The sequence below is a fragment of the Sinocyclocheilus grahami genome, unplaced genomic scaffold (genome assembly GCF_001515645.1).
Source record: "Sinocyclocheilus grahami isolate Dianchi unplaced genomic scaffold, SAMN03320097.WGS_v1.1 scaffold3912.1, whole genome shotgun sequence".
NCBI lineage: Eukaryota > Metazoa > Chordata > Actinopteri > Cypriniformes > Cyprinidae > Sinocyclocheilus > Sinocyclocheilus grahami.
The window spans coordinates 2486-15202 of NW_015508947.1; the positions used below are offsets into that span (position 1 = coordinate 2486).

The following is a 12717-nucleotide window of genomic DNA, read 5'->3' on the forward strand; positions in this document are numbered from 1 at the left end:
CTGAATCAACCTCCTTGTTCGTCATTCAGATTTTAGGGTTTGAGTTAATGTTATGGTTACAAGCTTGTACTGTACTCCTTCACCCGCTTCGAATATTATCAACCTTTTATTTCCCTCTGATTTGGGGGAGGTTATAGTTCAGATCCACATTAGAACTGTGATCCTTTGACAGGCATTTTAATCCAGAAATTATAGTGACCACTATGATCATTAGGCCTCCAACACTTCACTGTTAAATGAAAATTAAAAGTTCATGTTTTCACCCTCAGGAATGGTGGAGACGATTAATGCCAGAGAAACTGCTCCAAAGAATGCATCAGAGAACATGTTTGGCGATGGCACAGAGAAAAATCCAGGTAAACCACCAATGATTAACATTTTCCAAACTCTAGTGACCATTATGATTTTACAACACTGAAAAGATTCAGTAAGCACATGTTATCATTAAAACAACAAAGTGAATTTCTCTTATGATTTCTTGCCATTTTAATGACTAGATCACTCCTTTGTGTTTTGTAATGAATAGCAGGGTTATTTATAGGTGTTCCAGGAGAACTGCATGGTTATAAGCTGGCACATGAAAGACATGGGAGACTGAATTGGAGCAAGCTGTTTGAGCCCAGTATAAAGCTGGCACGCGGGGGATTTAAGATTGGAAAGGCCTTGGCCAAAGCCATTAAAGCGAATAAGGACATAATTCTGAATAATGCAGCATTGTGGTAAGAATAAGTGATTTCTGAAGTAGTGAAAATGTTTTTTTGTTTTTGTTTTTTTTAATTAAAAACACCCTTTCTCATTAACAGCTGTTTTGTCCACAGAAGAACACAACAAATATCCTACAAGGCAGATATGATTATAATACTACACTGTCACTGTTTACACTGGGGTCTCTAAAGCATCAGTCTTTTCATGAACATAACATCATCTTGCATATGTTCTTGTCTCTCTTCTTTCCAGTGAAGTGTTTTGCAAATCAAACACCACCATCTTGAAGGAAAATGATGACATATCATTTCCCAAACTAGCTGACACCTATGAGACGATAGCGAACTACGGAATAAGTGCCTTTTACAATGGGTTATTAACTCAGAGTATAGTGGATGATATCAAGGCTGAAGGTTACTTAATGCTTAAATTTGATGCTACTCATATATAACAGTCTAGTGATGTCATTTTATCAAAACATGCAAATCTGTCTGAATCTTTGTTTCTCATAACACAGGAGGGATTATAACACGTGAGGACCTAATGAATTATACGGCAGACCTGAAAGAGTATGCATTAAACTTTACTGTGGGGAAATACATATTTCATGCTCCTGATGCTCCATTCGGTGGACCTGTGCTCACATTCATACTCAACATACTCAAAGGTCAGTGAGTATCTACAGGGCTGCTAGTCAAACGGGTGCCCTAAGCAGAAAAATTCAATACAAAACTCCTAGTGAAGTTCAAAGCAGTATGCCTTCTCTATATGACCGTTCAACACAACAGCTCCTGTTACCTTTATATTAGAGGGGTCATATGATGTTGCTAAAAATAACATTATTTTGTGTATTTGGTGTAAAGAAATGTGTTTATGCGGTTTAAGGTTACAAAAACATATTATTTTCCACATACTGTAAATTATTGTTTATCCTCTATGCCCCGCCTTTCTGAAACGCGTCGATTTTTACAAAGCTCATCGTTCTGAAAAGCGAGGTGTGCTGTAATTGACCAGCTATCCAGTGCGTTGTGATTGGCTGAATACCTCAAGCGTGTGACGGACATGTTACACCCCTCACCATACTGTAATGCCGTGTCCCGGCCGGAGCGACGAGACAAAAACATTAAAACCCATTACAAACTAGGCATTTGTTGCATCCAGTGGGGACATAATTACTGATTATAATGATTTATACTGTCTTTTTTCATCACGCTGCGTAAACATAAAACCATGTCTGCATTTGTGATCGGAGAAATGACAAATTAAAAGCACTGCTCTACACTGCTCAAAACTCACGTTTGAATCATCAGTGGCAAATTCTTTAAAAATGAAAACGTTCTTACAGTCTATGAGTCAGAACAGCCAGCATTGTAGTCTACTCTACCAGGATCAGGAAACAGTCCTCCATAAAATGCATTGCACACATCTGAATATTTGGGTTGAACTGTTCTGGAACAGTGCTGTAAATACTTACATAAAAATTACGTAACCACTGATTTCTAGTCGTGTCCTCTTGTGGAAGGCCAAACAAAGTACAGGTGCATCTCAATAAATTAGAATGTCGTGGAAAAGTTCATTTATTTCAGTAATTTAACTCAAATTGTGAAACTCATGTATTAAATAAATTCAATTCAAAGTTTAAGTCTTTGGTTCTCAACAAATTAGAATATGGTGACATGCCAATCAGCTCAAAACAACTGCAAAGTTTTCCAGAACCTTCAAAAAAGTCTCTCAGTTTGGTTCACTAGGCTATACAATCATGGGGAAGACTGCTGATTTGACAGTTGTAAATGAACATACTTTCCAGAAGGCCAACAATTCACTAAAATGTTTTTTATTGGTCTAATCAAGTATTGTAATTTGTTGAGATAGTGAATTGGTGGGTTTTTGATAAATGTGAGCCAAAATCATCACAATTAAAAGAACCAAAGACTTAAACTACTTCAGTCTCTGTGCATTGAATTTATTTAATATACGAGTTTCACAATTTGAGTTGAATTACTGAAATAAATGAACTTTTCCACGACATTCTAATTTATTGAGATGCACCTGTAGTTTCGCTTTCATAACGAAACACACAGCAGGCTAAAGTGAGCAGATGGCAAATTTGACGACGGAGCAGCTGGTGGGCTTGCGGCAACCACATGTGACGACCTCGGGCTGGACTCTGCTTGGTCCACGGTGAAAGCCGATCCGGCGATCCACAGCGCGAAGTTGATGTATTTTCTCAGCGACCAGCACTGATCAGCTCTAAGTATGACGAAGCGGATATCGTCCTCATTTGGAAGGCCAAACAAAGTAGTTTTGCTTTCACAACGAAACACACAGTGTCTCCACAACATGGCGGCGGCGGCAACAACAATACTACAGCGATAATAAAAGTTATGCCTTCTTTTTTTGCGTGAACATTTGGGCGGCGTTATGCAAATCTTGCGGGGGCATGTTAGAATGAGCCGTTTTAGGTAGGCATGGTTGACTCTTAACTTTTATAAAGAATATCTCTTTGGATTTGAGACTTTAGACTTTGCAACTTTACAGCTCTTCTTTATGCACCAAGAGCTTGTAACACTCCAAAGAGAAAGGAAAAATTGAAATCGCATCATATGACCCCTTTAATATAGTTCAATTCAGATTACCTTGAGGTCATCCTATGAAACAGACAGTTCATGCATCATATTTTGCTCAATCAGAAGTTACTCCAGACACTTCATCTATTCACCATTTCAATTCTCAAGTCAAATCCCAAGTCCTCAAAGAGTTCAAGTTAATGAGATAATTAAGTGACTAATTAAATGATGATTGTGCATTAGTGATGAACACCTGCTGTTATTGAGAATTACAGAGGATCAGATGTTGATGTTTTATTGGTTAAAATGATGTCACCATCATGGAGATCAGTGTTTGCTTTAGTTGTCCTCTTGACCCTTTTAGTAATTCAAAGTAGCTTGCTTTTGAGCAGTTACAATATTGCTTTGCAACAAACGTTTGCTGAATTAAAAGCTTGAGGAAGCAGCATACATTTTGTGCTTTTAACTGATCTGAGTGAATATTGTGAAGGTCTCTCTTTTTGGTTTATTGACTGACATTCAGCTGTTACAGAACAGCAAATAAGTTCGATTAAACAAATGCCACCATTAATGCTTAAATATTGGAAAAAAAGAAGAACTATTTTACTCAGGCTTTTAGACATGAACACTTATCATATGATCCTCAACAGTGGTGACAATAATTATTCATGCTGCAGTGCATGATGGGAGTTTTTACTATGGTGTTACCCAGCATGCATTACAGCATGAAGCATTTTGTTGATTGTCACCTTTGTTGAGATTCATATGCTGGTTCTTGATGTCTTTGTGTGTCTAAATATACCTGGAGTTAAAATATTAATATGCATTATGTAGACTTAAAATTCACTCAATATATCAATTAGAGTAACATTCTCACTAAATGCTGTAGTTCAACGACGTTGGTTATTCAAAATCTAAACATATATATACATAACAAAAAAAGATATTGATATAATGGCCTACAAAGCATAAATATTGGCCCCTGATGAATAACTCACAACTTGAAAACAGAAGTTCACTGCAAAGAACAGATTTCACTACTGTACAACTCTACATGCATTACTACAAAGAGAGAGTTTCCTCAAGAGTCAAGAGCTCAACTAAAGCAAACACTGACCTCCATGATGGTGCCATCATTTTAACCAATGAAACATCAACATCTGATCCTCTGTAATTCTCAATAACAGCAGGTGTTCATCACTAATGCACAATCATCATTTAATTAGTCACTTAATTATCTCATTAACTTTAACTCTTTGAGGACTTGGGATTTGACTTGAGACTTGCTTGTGACTTGAAAGGGATGACTTGGTTCCTCCTCTGGTGAAATCAGCTGCTGAGTTCATGGGTGGAATAAACATATGGCAGGACTTTTACTTTCTGACCCCTGGATTGTCCACCTCTGGTACATTGTAATGCTTCTTTAAACCGAGTGTTCAAAGTGAGTGAAAATGATTATGGAAAATTATCATTACAGTTAATCTCAAATAAGTAATAATTTAATCTCAGGTTACAACTTGTCAAGCAGCAGTGTGTCCACTATAAGGAATAAGACTTTGACCTATCATCGTATAATAGAGGCGTTTCGCTTTGCTGATGTCAAAAAAAGTAAACTGGGAGACCCACGCGATGAAAGTGTCAAAGAGGTGAGTTCAACTCTACTTATGGATTCTTTGGGCCTTTTTAAAATATTTGCAAAAGCAATAGCTGTGTGGGCCGTGTTTTGATATATAGCGTAATCCCAGCTCGAATCCAGACTCAAGGTCCTTTGCTGATGTCATTGTTTCCTCTCTCATCTACACTACTCTGTCCAATACAGGCATACAAAGCTATACCATAGAAATGCTCAATATAAATTTGTGTGCTGCTGTGCTCCAAGTGTTGAATCCATACAATGGCTTTGTGTGAGAAGCAGATAGAACATGTATGTTTATTCACTGATAATGTTCCTGCACTGCTGTTCCCATATTTATGAATTTTGTCACAGAGTGTTTTACAGGTTGTCAAAAACATGACCTCAGAAAGCTTTGCGGACAGTATCAGGAGTAAGATTAAAGATTACATCAAACAAGAGAGATACGATGACAAAGAAGGTCATTATCCAGATGATGATCATGGCACCACCCACCTGTCCATCATCGGAGAAGATGGCAGTGCCGTGGCAGTCACCAGCAGTATCAATAACTAGTAAGAGAAATATAAAGAGATAAAGAGAGATCAGAGTTTCTTAATGCTGGGATCAGTTGCATAATTTGAAAAGTAAGACTCATAATGCTTTTGCTAACTGCTAATTGGTCAGACTAGTTCTCATGACACAGTCTTAATAAAATGGCTGTGTTCATGCAACTGGCCACTGGTCTTGATCTGACACTCCCAGTTTTGGTTATTAAGTCTGGTTCCTCTGTTTCAAAACATCCCCTGCAAACAAGCTTGCACTGGCCCTTTACAGTGCAGGGCCCCGAGAATTTGCTCATTGGCAAAACGCTGGCCCCTTAGCACTTAGCAAAGTCTGTGCACGGGCAGCCCTCACTTAGCCTCCATGAAGCCTTAGCGCTGTTTTATTGAAAATAATAAAGTTTGAAGTCACCGTTATGGAGGCAAGCGCTTGCTTTAGTTGCGTTCCTGACCCTTGACTTTTTAAACTTAAGGATTTCTCTGTGTATTTTAGAAGTACATTTGTTATAGCAAAAACTGTCAAAAACTTTTAATCAGCATCTAGGAGATATTTTGTGTTGTTTTTTAGGCAAATAGCTGTTACAATCAGACAGCTTTCAGTCCATATAATTCTCCATGTGGTCCCGAAAGAACATTCATAATACATTACACAAACTTTAATAAACGGAATACCGTTTTGGAAAGTAAATAACTGTAATATTCAGAAAGAAAATACACTTTATCTGTGACAGCATCACTTTCCATTCAAGAATATATCAAAAACACCTCATCTAATTTTAAAAACAAAATGTTAATATACTTTTAGTGTCAATTTGTATAAAGCTCTGTTGCTTAGCTCTTCTTTTCAATCTTCTTGTCTGGATTTGTGTGTGTGTGTGTGTGTGTGTGTGTATTCAGGAGCTGCTGGAGAGATTTGTTCACAATGTAATTCCGGTTGTATGAGTATCATTTCAGCCTGTCTGTGAGTGTGTTTATGTGTGTGTGTGTGTGTGTGTTTGTGTGTGTGTGTGTGTGTGTGTGTTTGTGTGTGTGTGTGTGTGTGTGTGTGTGTGTGTTCACAAAGTTTTGGCTCTAAGGTGAGGTCAAACTCAACAGGCATTATATTCAATGACCAAATGAATGATTTCTGTAAACCCAAGCAGAAAAATGGATGTAACAAGAACAACCTAATTAAACCAGGTAAAAAAAACAAAAAACACTTACATGTCTTGAGTTACATTATTAAGTAAAACCGCCAATATAAATATAAATGTTCACATGTAAAATACTGTTTGTTTTGACAAAGGTAAAAGGCCACTTTCATCAATGTGTCCCACAATCATATTGGACAAACACAGCAGACAAGTCAAAATGGTGGTCGGAGGCGCAGGTGGGACAAATATCACCACATCAGTTGCTCAGGTAGGAAAAAGCACAGGAGTGAGTTGAACATTTAACAACGATAAATAATAATTTTGTCTGTGATTTTTAAGTGTATTTGACTATCTAAAAAAACCTTTTCCCCCTCTCCTGTGTCTCATATCTCAGGTGATCCTGAACTATCTGTTCTTTGGCTATGACCTGCAGAAAGCTGTTGAAGAGCCCAGAGTTCAGATCCCAATAAATGAGACAAATGTAGAAGAGTGCTTTGATGTGGTAGGATTCTTATACTTTTATACTCTGAGACAGATTTATAATGTCAGATTCGTGATAATTATTAAAAATTTCTCTCTGTGTTGTGTTGTGTATAAATGCAGGGGGTCACTGATGGCTTGAGGCAGAAGAATCATACTATATTTCACAATGCTGAAGTATCAGTGGTCCAGACAATTGTACGAGAGGGGGACAAAGTATGTGCTGAATCTGACTGCAGGAAAGGTGGCTATCCTGCTGGATACCCAGAAACAAGTCGTAGAATTTACTAGGGACACAATAGGGACGTGTCCCCATCAATATCCAACAACTATTAAATTGTCCCTAGCAATAATTTTTGATCAAACAAATAAATATATGTGTATGTAACCACTGTTGTTGTAATTTTGGTCACATCTGAAATAGGTCATACCATTGATATTACCTGAGAAGTTAAAGTAAATACGGTAGAAAACTGTGCAATTTCAATGATGTACATTTAACACGTGGGTGATTCTATAATTGCAGGTACATTTGGTGTTCGAAGTCATTATTTTCTCTGCTTTTTTTCAAATGGTTATATTTTTAATTATTTTAATACTTTGTTACTTATTGTTATGAATTACAAGATGTTACAGCCAATAACACTATAATAATTTGTGTAAAAAGTGTCTCAAATAGCTCAAAATGATGATTTCTTGTTGTTATCATGTATCATTCTAATCAAAATATTTTATTGTACTTTTCTTTTGGTAATATTTCATTCATTTTATTTATAAAAGCCCTAAATACTAATTTACTTAATTCTACAACATTAAATTGTTTAAAAATAACTTTTTTCTTATAAAACATGTCCATAAATCTTGCATCAACTCTGTTACGTACCATATTTTGACTTTAAATTGGTAGAATTATCTCCCACAATTCTGTAAGATACAGGAAATGATGACACTTTCCCTCACTGATAAGATCTGAAGCACTGAAAAGTCTAGAAGGGTATAACTGCAGCCTGGCGATCTCCAAATGGGGGCGGGAACTCCAAAACGGGGTGGGAGCTCCAAAATAGGGCGTGGCTTCCTCCCATTGACAGACAGGCACATGACACGCATGCGCAATTTTTTCCCCCAATCCACTTCAGTGCAAACTCCACCTCCCAGCTGATTCTAAAGATTGTATTGATTGTCAATTAAAGTGTTGATTTCCTACACTATGCTACAAAAAATGCTAACCCTTAAACCTACCCCACACTTGACCCTAAACTTAACCAGCGAAACTGACTGCACGGCAGGATTGGCGCTGCGAGGTAAAGAAAGTTGCAGTTCAGGAGATAAACAGTTAATAAGATTATGTAACATGAGATTGTTCCGTAACTCCCCAACCGGACCTCACTGGACAATGGCACCTTTTTAGTTACACCCAGCGTCACTTTCCCCTCCTACCTTGCGAATTTCGAGCCCCGGGATGCCCCCACTGCTTAGAACAAAGCAAGTGAGAGTAAAATCTTTCATCTCATGGGTGATTCCCGTCTATATCATTAAGCAGAGGTTCAAACTCCAGTCTGAACACCACTGGCCACGAGCTTTGGGCTCTGCTCTCACGGAGAATATTTACTTATATAGCATATTTTATTTTAGATGAACTAGAAACAATGTTTAATTTATAAAATGTTATTTTGAAATGTAAGTCAATAACAGTTGGCTGAAGCTACAGCCAATAGTGAAAGTCTTTACGGGAGGAGACCCCACCCCATTTTGGAGGTTCTGCCCACTTTTGGAGTTCACACCCCATTTTGGAGATCTCCGGTCTGCAGTTATATCTACTTGGAAAAGTCTGTGTGCGCTCTCTGAGAACATATTTTAATCTAAAAAGTTCTTATATCAAGAGTTATTTTTAAGAACTTGAATACTGTTACCACAATGTCAAAAGGAAAACAAAATGTATTACTGATCACAAATTGGGTTATTTAAAGGTATTTTAATCATGATTTCATTAGTGCCATGTGCTCTTAGCATTTATGTTAGCAAGTGGAGTTTTTGGCATAAATAAAATAAAATGGTGAATTCTGTTACCGTCAAACTCTGTTACCAAGGTAGAGTAACAATGCTGACAATCAAACAGAATTGACAGTCCACCGGATAATTCTGTAAATTCTGTTACTTTAAATTCTGTTGACCCATATGATGCGATTTCAAGTTTTCCTTTCTCTTTGGAGTGTTACAAGCTGATTGTGCATACACTGTAAAATCCAACTTGAAGTTGTCCAAATCACACAGAACCACGCGAGATGTCAAAACGAGATGTTGTCGGGCTGCGTTCGAAACCGCATACTCTCTAAGTTATAGGCACTTAATATCTTTAAGTACTTACTTACCAAGCGCTATGAGAGTGTACAGCCTGAATGCGTTAAGTATGAATGCGATTCGGATAACATCCGCTATATTGACGTTATCATGTGACCTATGACGTTATAACAAGTGCAACACCTTAAAAGTTATGAGTGACAGGTTTATTCATCTATCTGTACACTGTAAAATCCAATAGTTTACCTTACTTAGATTTAGTTAGTTATCTTTACTTAGTTGTTATACTTACTAGGTTTTATTAAGTTACAGCTACTTTCAAGGCACATAAAACAATTTACTTACTGTTTTGAGTGACACTTACTTAAAATATTCAAGTAGCCACAAAGGAACCAATGACATTAATAAACCAATGAGAGGCAGCAGTGCATTCATATGTTGCTAATGTGCAACATAACAACAGAAGAAGAGGAAAAGAAAGTCTTAATAGACTTTTCACTCATTTCCTCCATGTCTGCAGTTATCTTTCTCTAGTTGCATTCACTCATTTCCCAAAGTCATCTTGAATGTTGAATTCTCAATACAACTGAAATATTTGAAAGAACATCACATAAGCTAACTTCATAAATTGATGTTGATTTTCCTAAAATGTGTTTTTTTAACTCCCCATTATAGTGATTAGCAGTCCCTTTGGTTGGGCACTTTGAACTTGGTTTACGTTACTATAATTATCTTCCTGTTAATGTAGTAATGCATTTAAGTACTTACTTACCAAGCGCTATGAGAGTGTACAGCCTGAATGCGTTAAGTATGAATGCGATTCGGATAACATCCGCTATATTGACGTTATCATGTGACCTATGACGTTATAACAAGTGCAACACCTTAAAAGTTATGAGTGACAGGTTTATTCATCTATCTGTACACTGTAAAATCCAATAGTTTACCTTACTTAGATTTAGTTAGTTATCTTTACTTAGTTGTTATACTTACTAGGTTTTATTAAGTTACAGCTACTTTCAAGGCACATAAAACAATTTACTTACTGTTTTGAGTGACACTTACTTAAAATATTCAAGTAGCCACAAAGGAACCAATGACATTAATAAACCAATGAGAGGCAGCAGTGCACTAATATGTTGCTAATGTGCAACATAACAACAGCAGAAGAAGAAAAGAAAACGAGTCTTAATAGACTTTTCACTCATTTCCTCCATGTCTGCAATTATCTTTCACTAGTTGCATTCACTCGTTTCCCAAAGTCATCTTGAATGTTGAATTCTCAATACAACTGAAATATTTGAAAGAACATCACATAAGCTAACTTTATAAATTGATGTTGATTTTCCTAAAATGTGTTTTTTTTAACTTCCCATTATAGTGATTAGCAGTCCCTTTGGTTGGGCACTTTGAACTTGGTTTACGTTACTATAATTATCTTCCTGTTAATGTAGTAATGCATTATGAAGTCAGAGTTATTTGATTTCAAAGGGAGAAAAGTAATAAATAGGTTGCTTTTAGAAAGTGTATCTTCTAATTAAAGCATTATTGCATTAATATATTAGTTTTGAATGTTCATTAATCAACTTTATCAAAAACTTTTTCATATAGACTCTGAGATGCTTTTCTTTGGGTTTATATAATTCTTAAATTGTGTGTGGTAATATGCTAAAGTCACACACAGACTTAAACATTCAGCACGTGAACCACAACAATGGTAACAATTCAATTTAATTTATTTTCATTACTTGTAACAATAGCCATTTTATTTGCTCTTTTTGTTGTGCTGCTACTGACACAAGACAGCAAATAAAATTTGCAAATAAAATCAACAACTATAAAACAAAGCAACTGTATAATTTATTCATACCGCAATGCACTCTGGGAGTCAGTGAGTAGCTATACTAAGTCATGAGTAAACCTAAATGAAAGGATCAAGTACCCCCTACAGTTCTTTTTTAGTTACTAGAACTCTCGTGTCAGTAAACTATACTAACTAAGCATTTGTCAGTACAACATACTATTGCTATTTCACTTTACTTAGTTTTTTCAAGGCAATCGGTTTGCATGCTTTTTTTTAAGTAAGCCCAACTAATTAGATTTTACAGTGTAGTATCTTGATAATTATGAAACTTTTTTTTTTTGTGGTCTTGTTGAAGAAACAGCTGCCCTTTTTTGTGATTGCAGTATAGCCAATACATTTTGGGTTGATTTAAGTTCTTATATTTTTAACTCCGCTAATTTGATCCAGTTTTATCCTTAAAGCATTTTTTTAAAATATATTTTGAAAGCCCAAAATCGTTATCTCTTGAATATCTTGTTAATTATTTTGTGCAAAATGTTTCATCCACAAGCAAAAGTGGCTTAAATCTCCTTTGTTTGATTCTTTTTATTGTTGAATTTAACTCTGGTTTCATACCTCAGGCTTCTAAAGAAGCATCATGATGAAATATTCAAAGATATTTAACCTTGTCACTGTGCTTTTTTTCTGTGTATATTATCTCATACTATGATGAACACATGCATGTTTGTTTTATCAGAATCAGAATAGCTTTATTACCAAGTATGTTTACACACACAAGGAATTTGACTATTTATATTTTATTTACTGACAACAATAAACATGAATAAATGAGTAAAGGAATGAATAAAAGTAAGCATCACAATAAATACATATACAAGTCGACAACAGATGAAATAAAGCTTAATTCAAACGTATTGTTCTAACAATCATGTATTTACAGATGGTGAACCCCACATCCTACTGCATCTCAACACAGCGGAGACAGTTCTGCTTCACAATCTCACTCTTCTCAGAGACATCGTTGAGCAAGAGGATGAGGAAGACCATGATGACGGCTCTCTGAACCACACAAGCTAGAAGCAAGAGCAGGGAACACATGTGGGACAATCTGGCTGCCACTGTGTCTGCTCCAAACATCTGTGTGCTGCTATCTTATTTATATTTTTGTTTCAGGTTTTCCCTTTTTTTCACAGATGCCGCCGTCACCTTGCCTTGCAGGTCCTGCTCCACCACAAAAGATCTCCAGCAAATGCACACAAATCAAGAATCAGAAAAGTGCTGTAATAGTTGTTTGAAATTACAATAATTAATATTATAAACTACAAATTAAGATTTAAAATATGTTTATATAGCATTCCTTCATCAGTCACTCTGCAGCGGATAAACACCCGTGTGTCTCATCTGTTCCTTTAACATCCAGACAAGAGTCAAGTCTCCTCTGTGATTTATCTGCTCAATACTGCTTTTACATGTTGAGGTAGTTGCTGATGTAACTCACTTTTTATTCAACACCTTTTTATTCAAAAGTACTAATGGACAAATAAAATAGATAACT

General features: G+C 36.2%; 1 protein-coding gene across 1 annotated transcript; it reads left to right on the forward strand.

The window, feature by feature from the left end:
• The first annotated feature begins 253 nt into the window (after positions 1 to 253).
• LOC107576549 (gamma-glutamyltranspeptidase 1-like) lies at positions 254 to 12239 on the forward strand. Its single transcript, XM_016262711.1, has 11 exons — positions 254 to 356; positions 527 to 719; positions 958 to 1118; positions 1223 to 1372; positions 4782 to 4918; positions 5272 to 5459; positions 6511 to 6626; positions 6733 to 6848; positions 6975 to 7082; positions 7184 to 7337; positions 12103 to 12239. Exons 1-11 carry the CDS (start codon positions 254 to 256, stop codon positions 12237 to 12239), a joined length of 1563 nt encoding a protein of 520 aa, XP_016118197.1.
• The last annotated feature ends 478 nt before the right edge of the window (positions 12240 to 12717 follow it).

Bases quoted from the DNA above. Each gene is read 5' to 3' on its own strand.
- LOC107576549 (XM_016262711.1), top strand. From the start codon at position 254: ATGTTTTCACCCTCAGGAATGGTGGAGACGATTAATGCCAGAGAAACT. The intron at 720-957 runs GTAAGAATAAGT...TCTTCTTTCCAG, and splicing joins CTGAATAATGCAGCATTGTG to TGAAGTGTTTTGCAAATCAA. The intron at 1,373-4,781 runs GTCAGTGAGTAT...ATTTAATCTCAG, and splicing joins CATACTCAACATACTCAAAG to GTTACAACTTGTCAAGCAGC.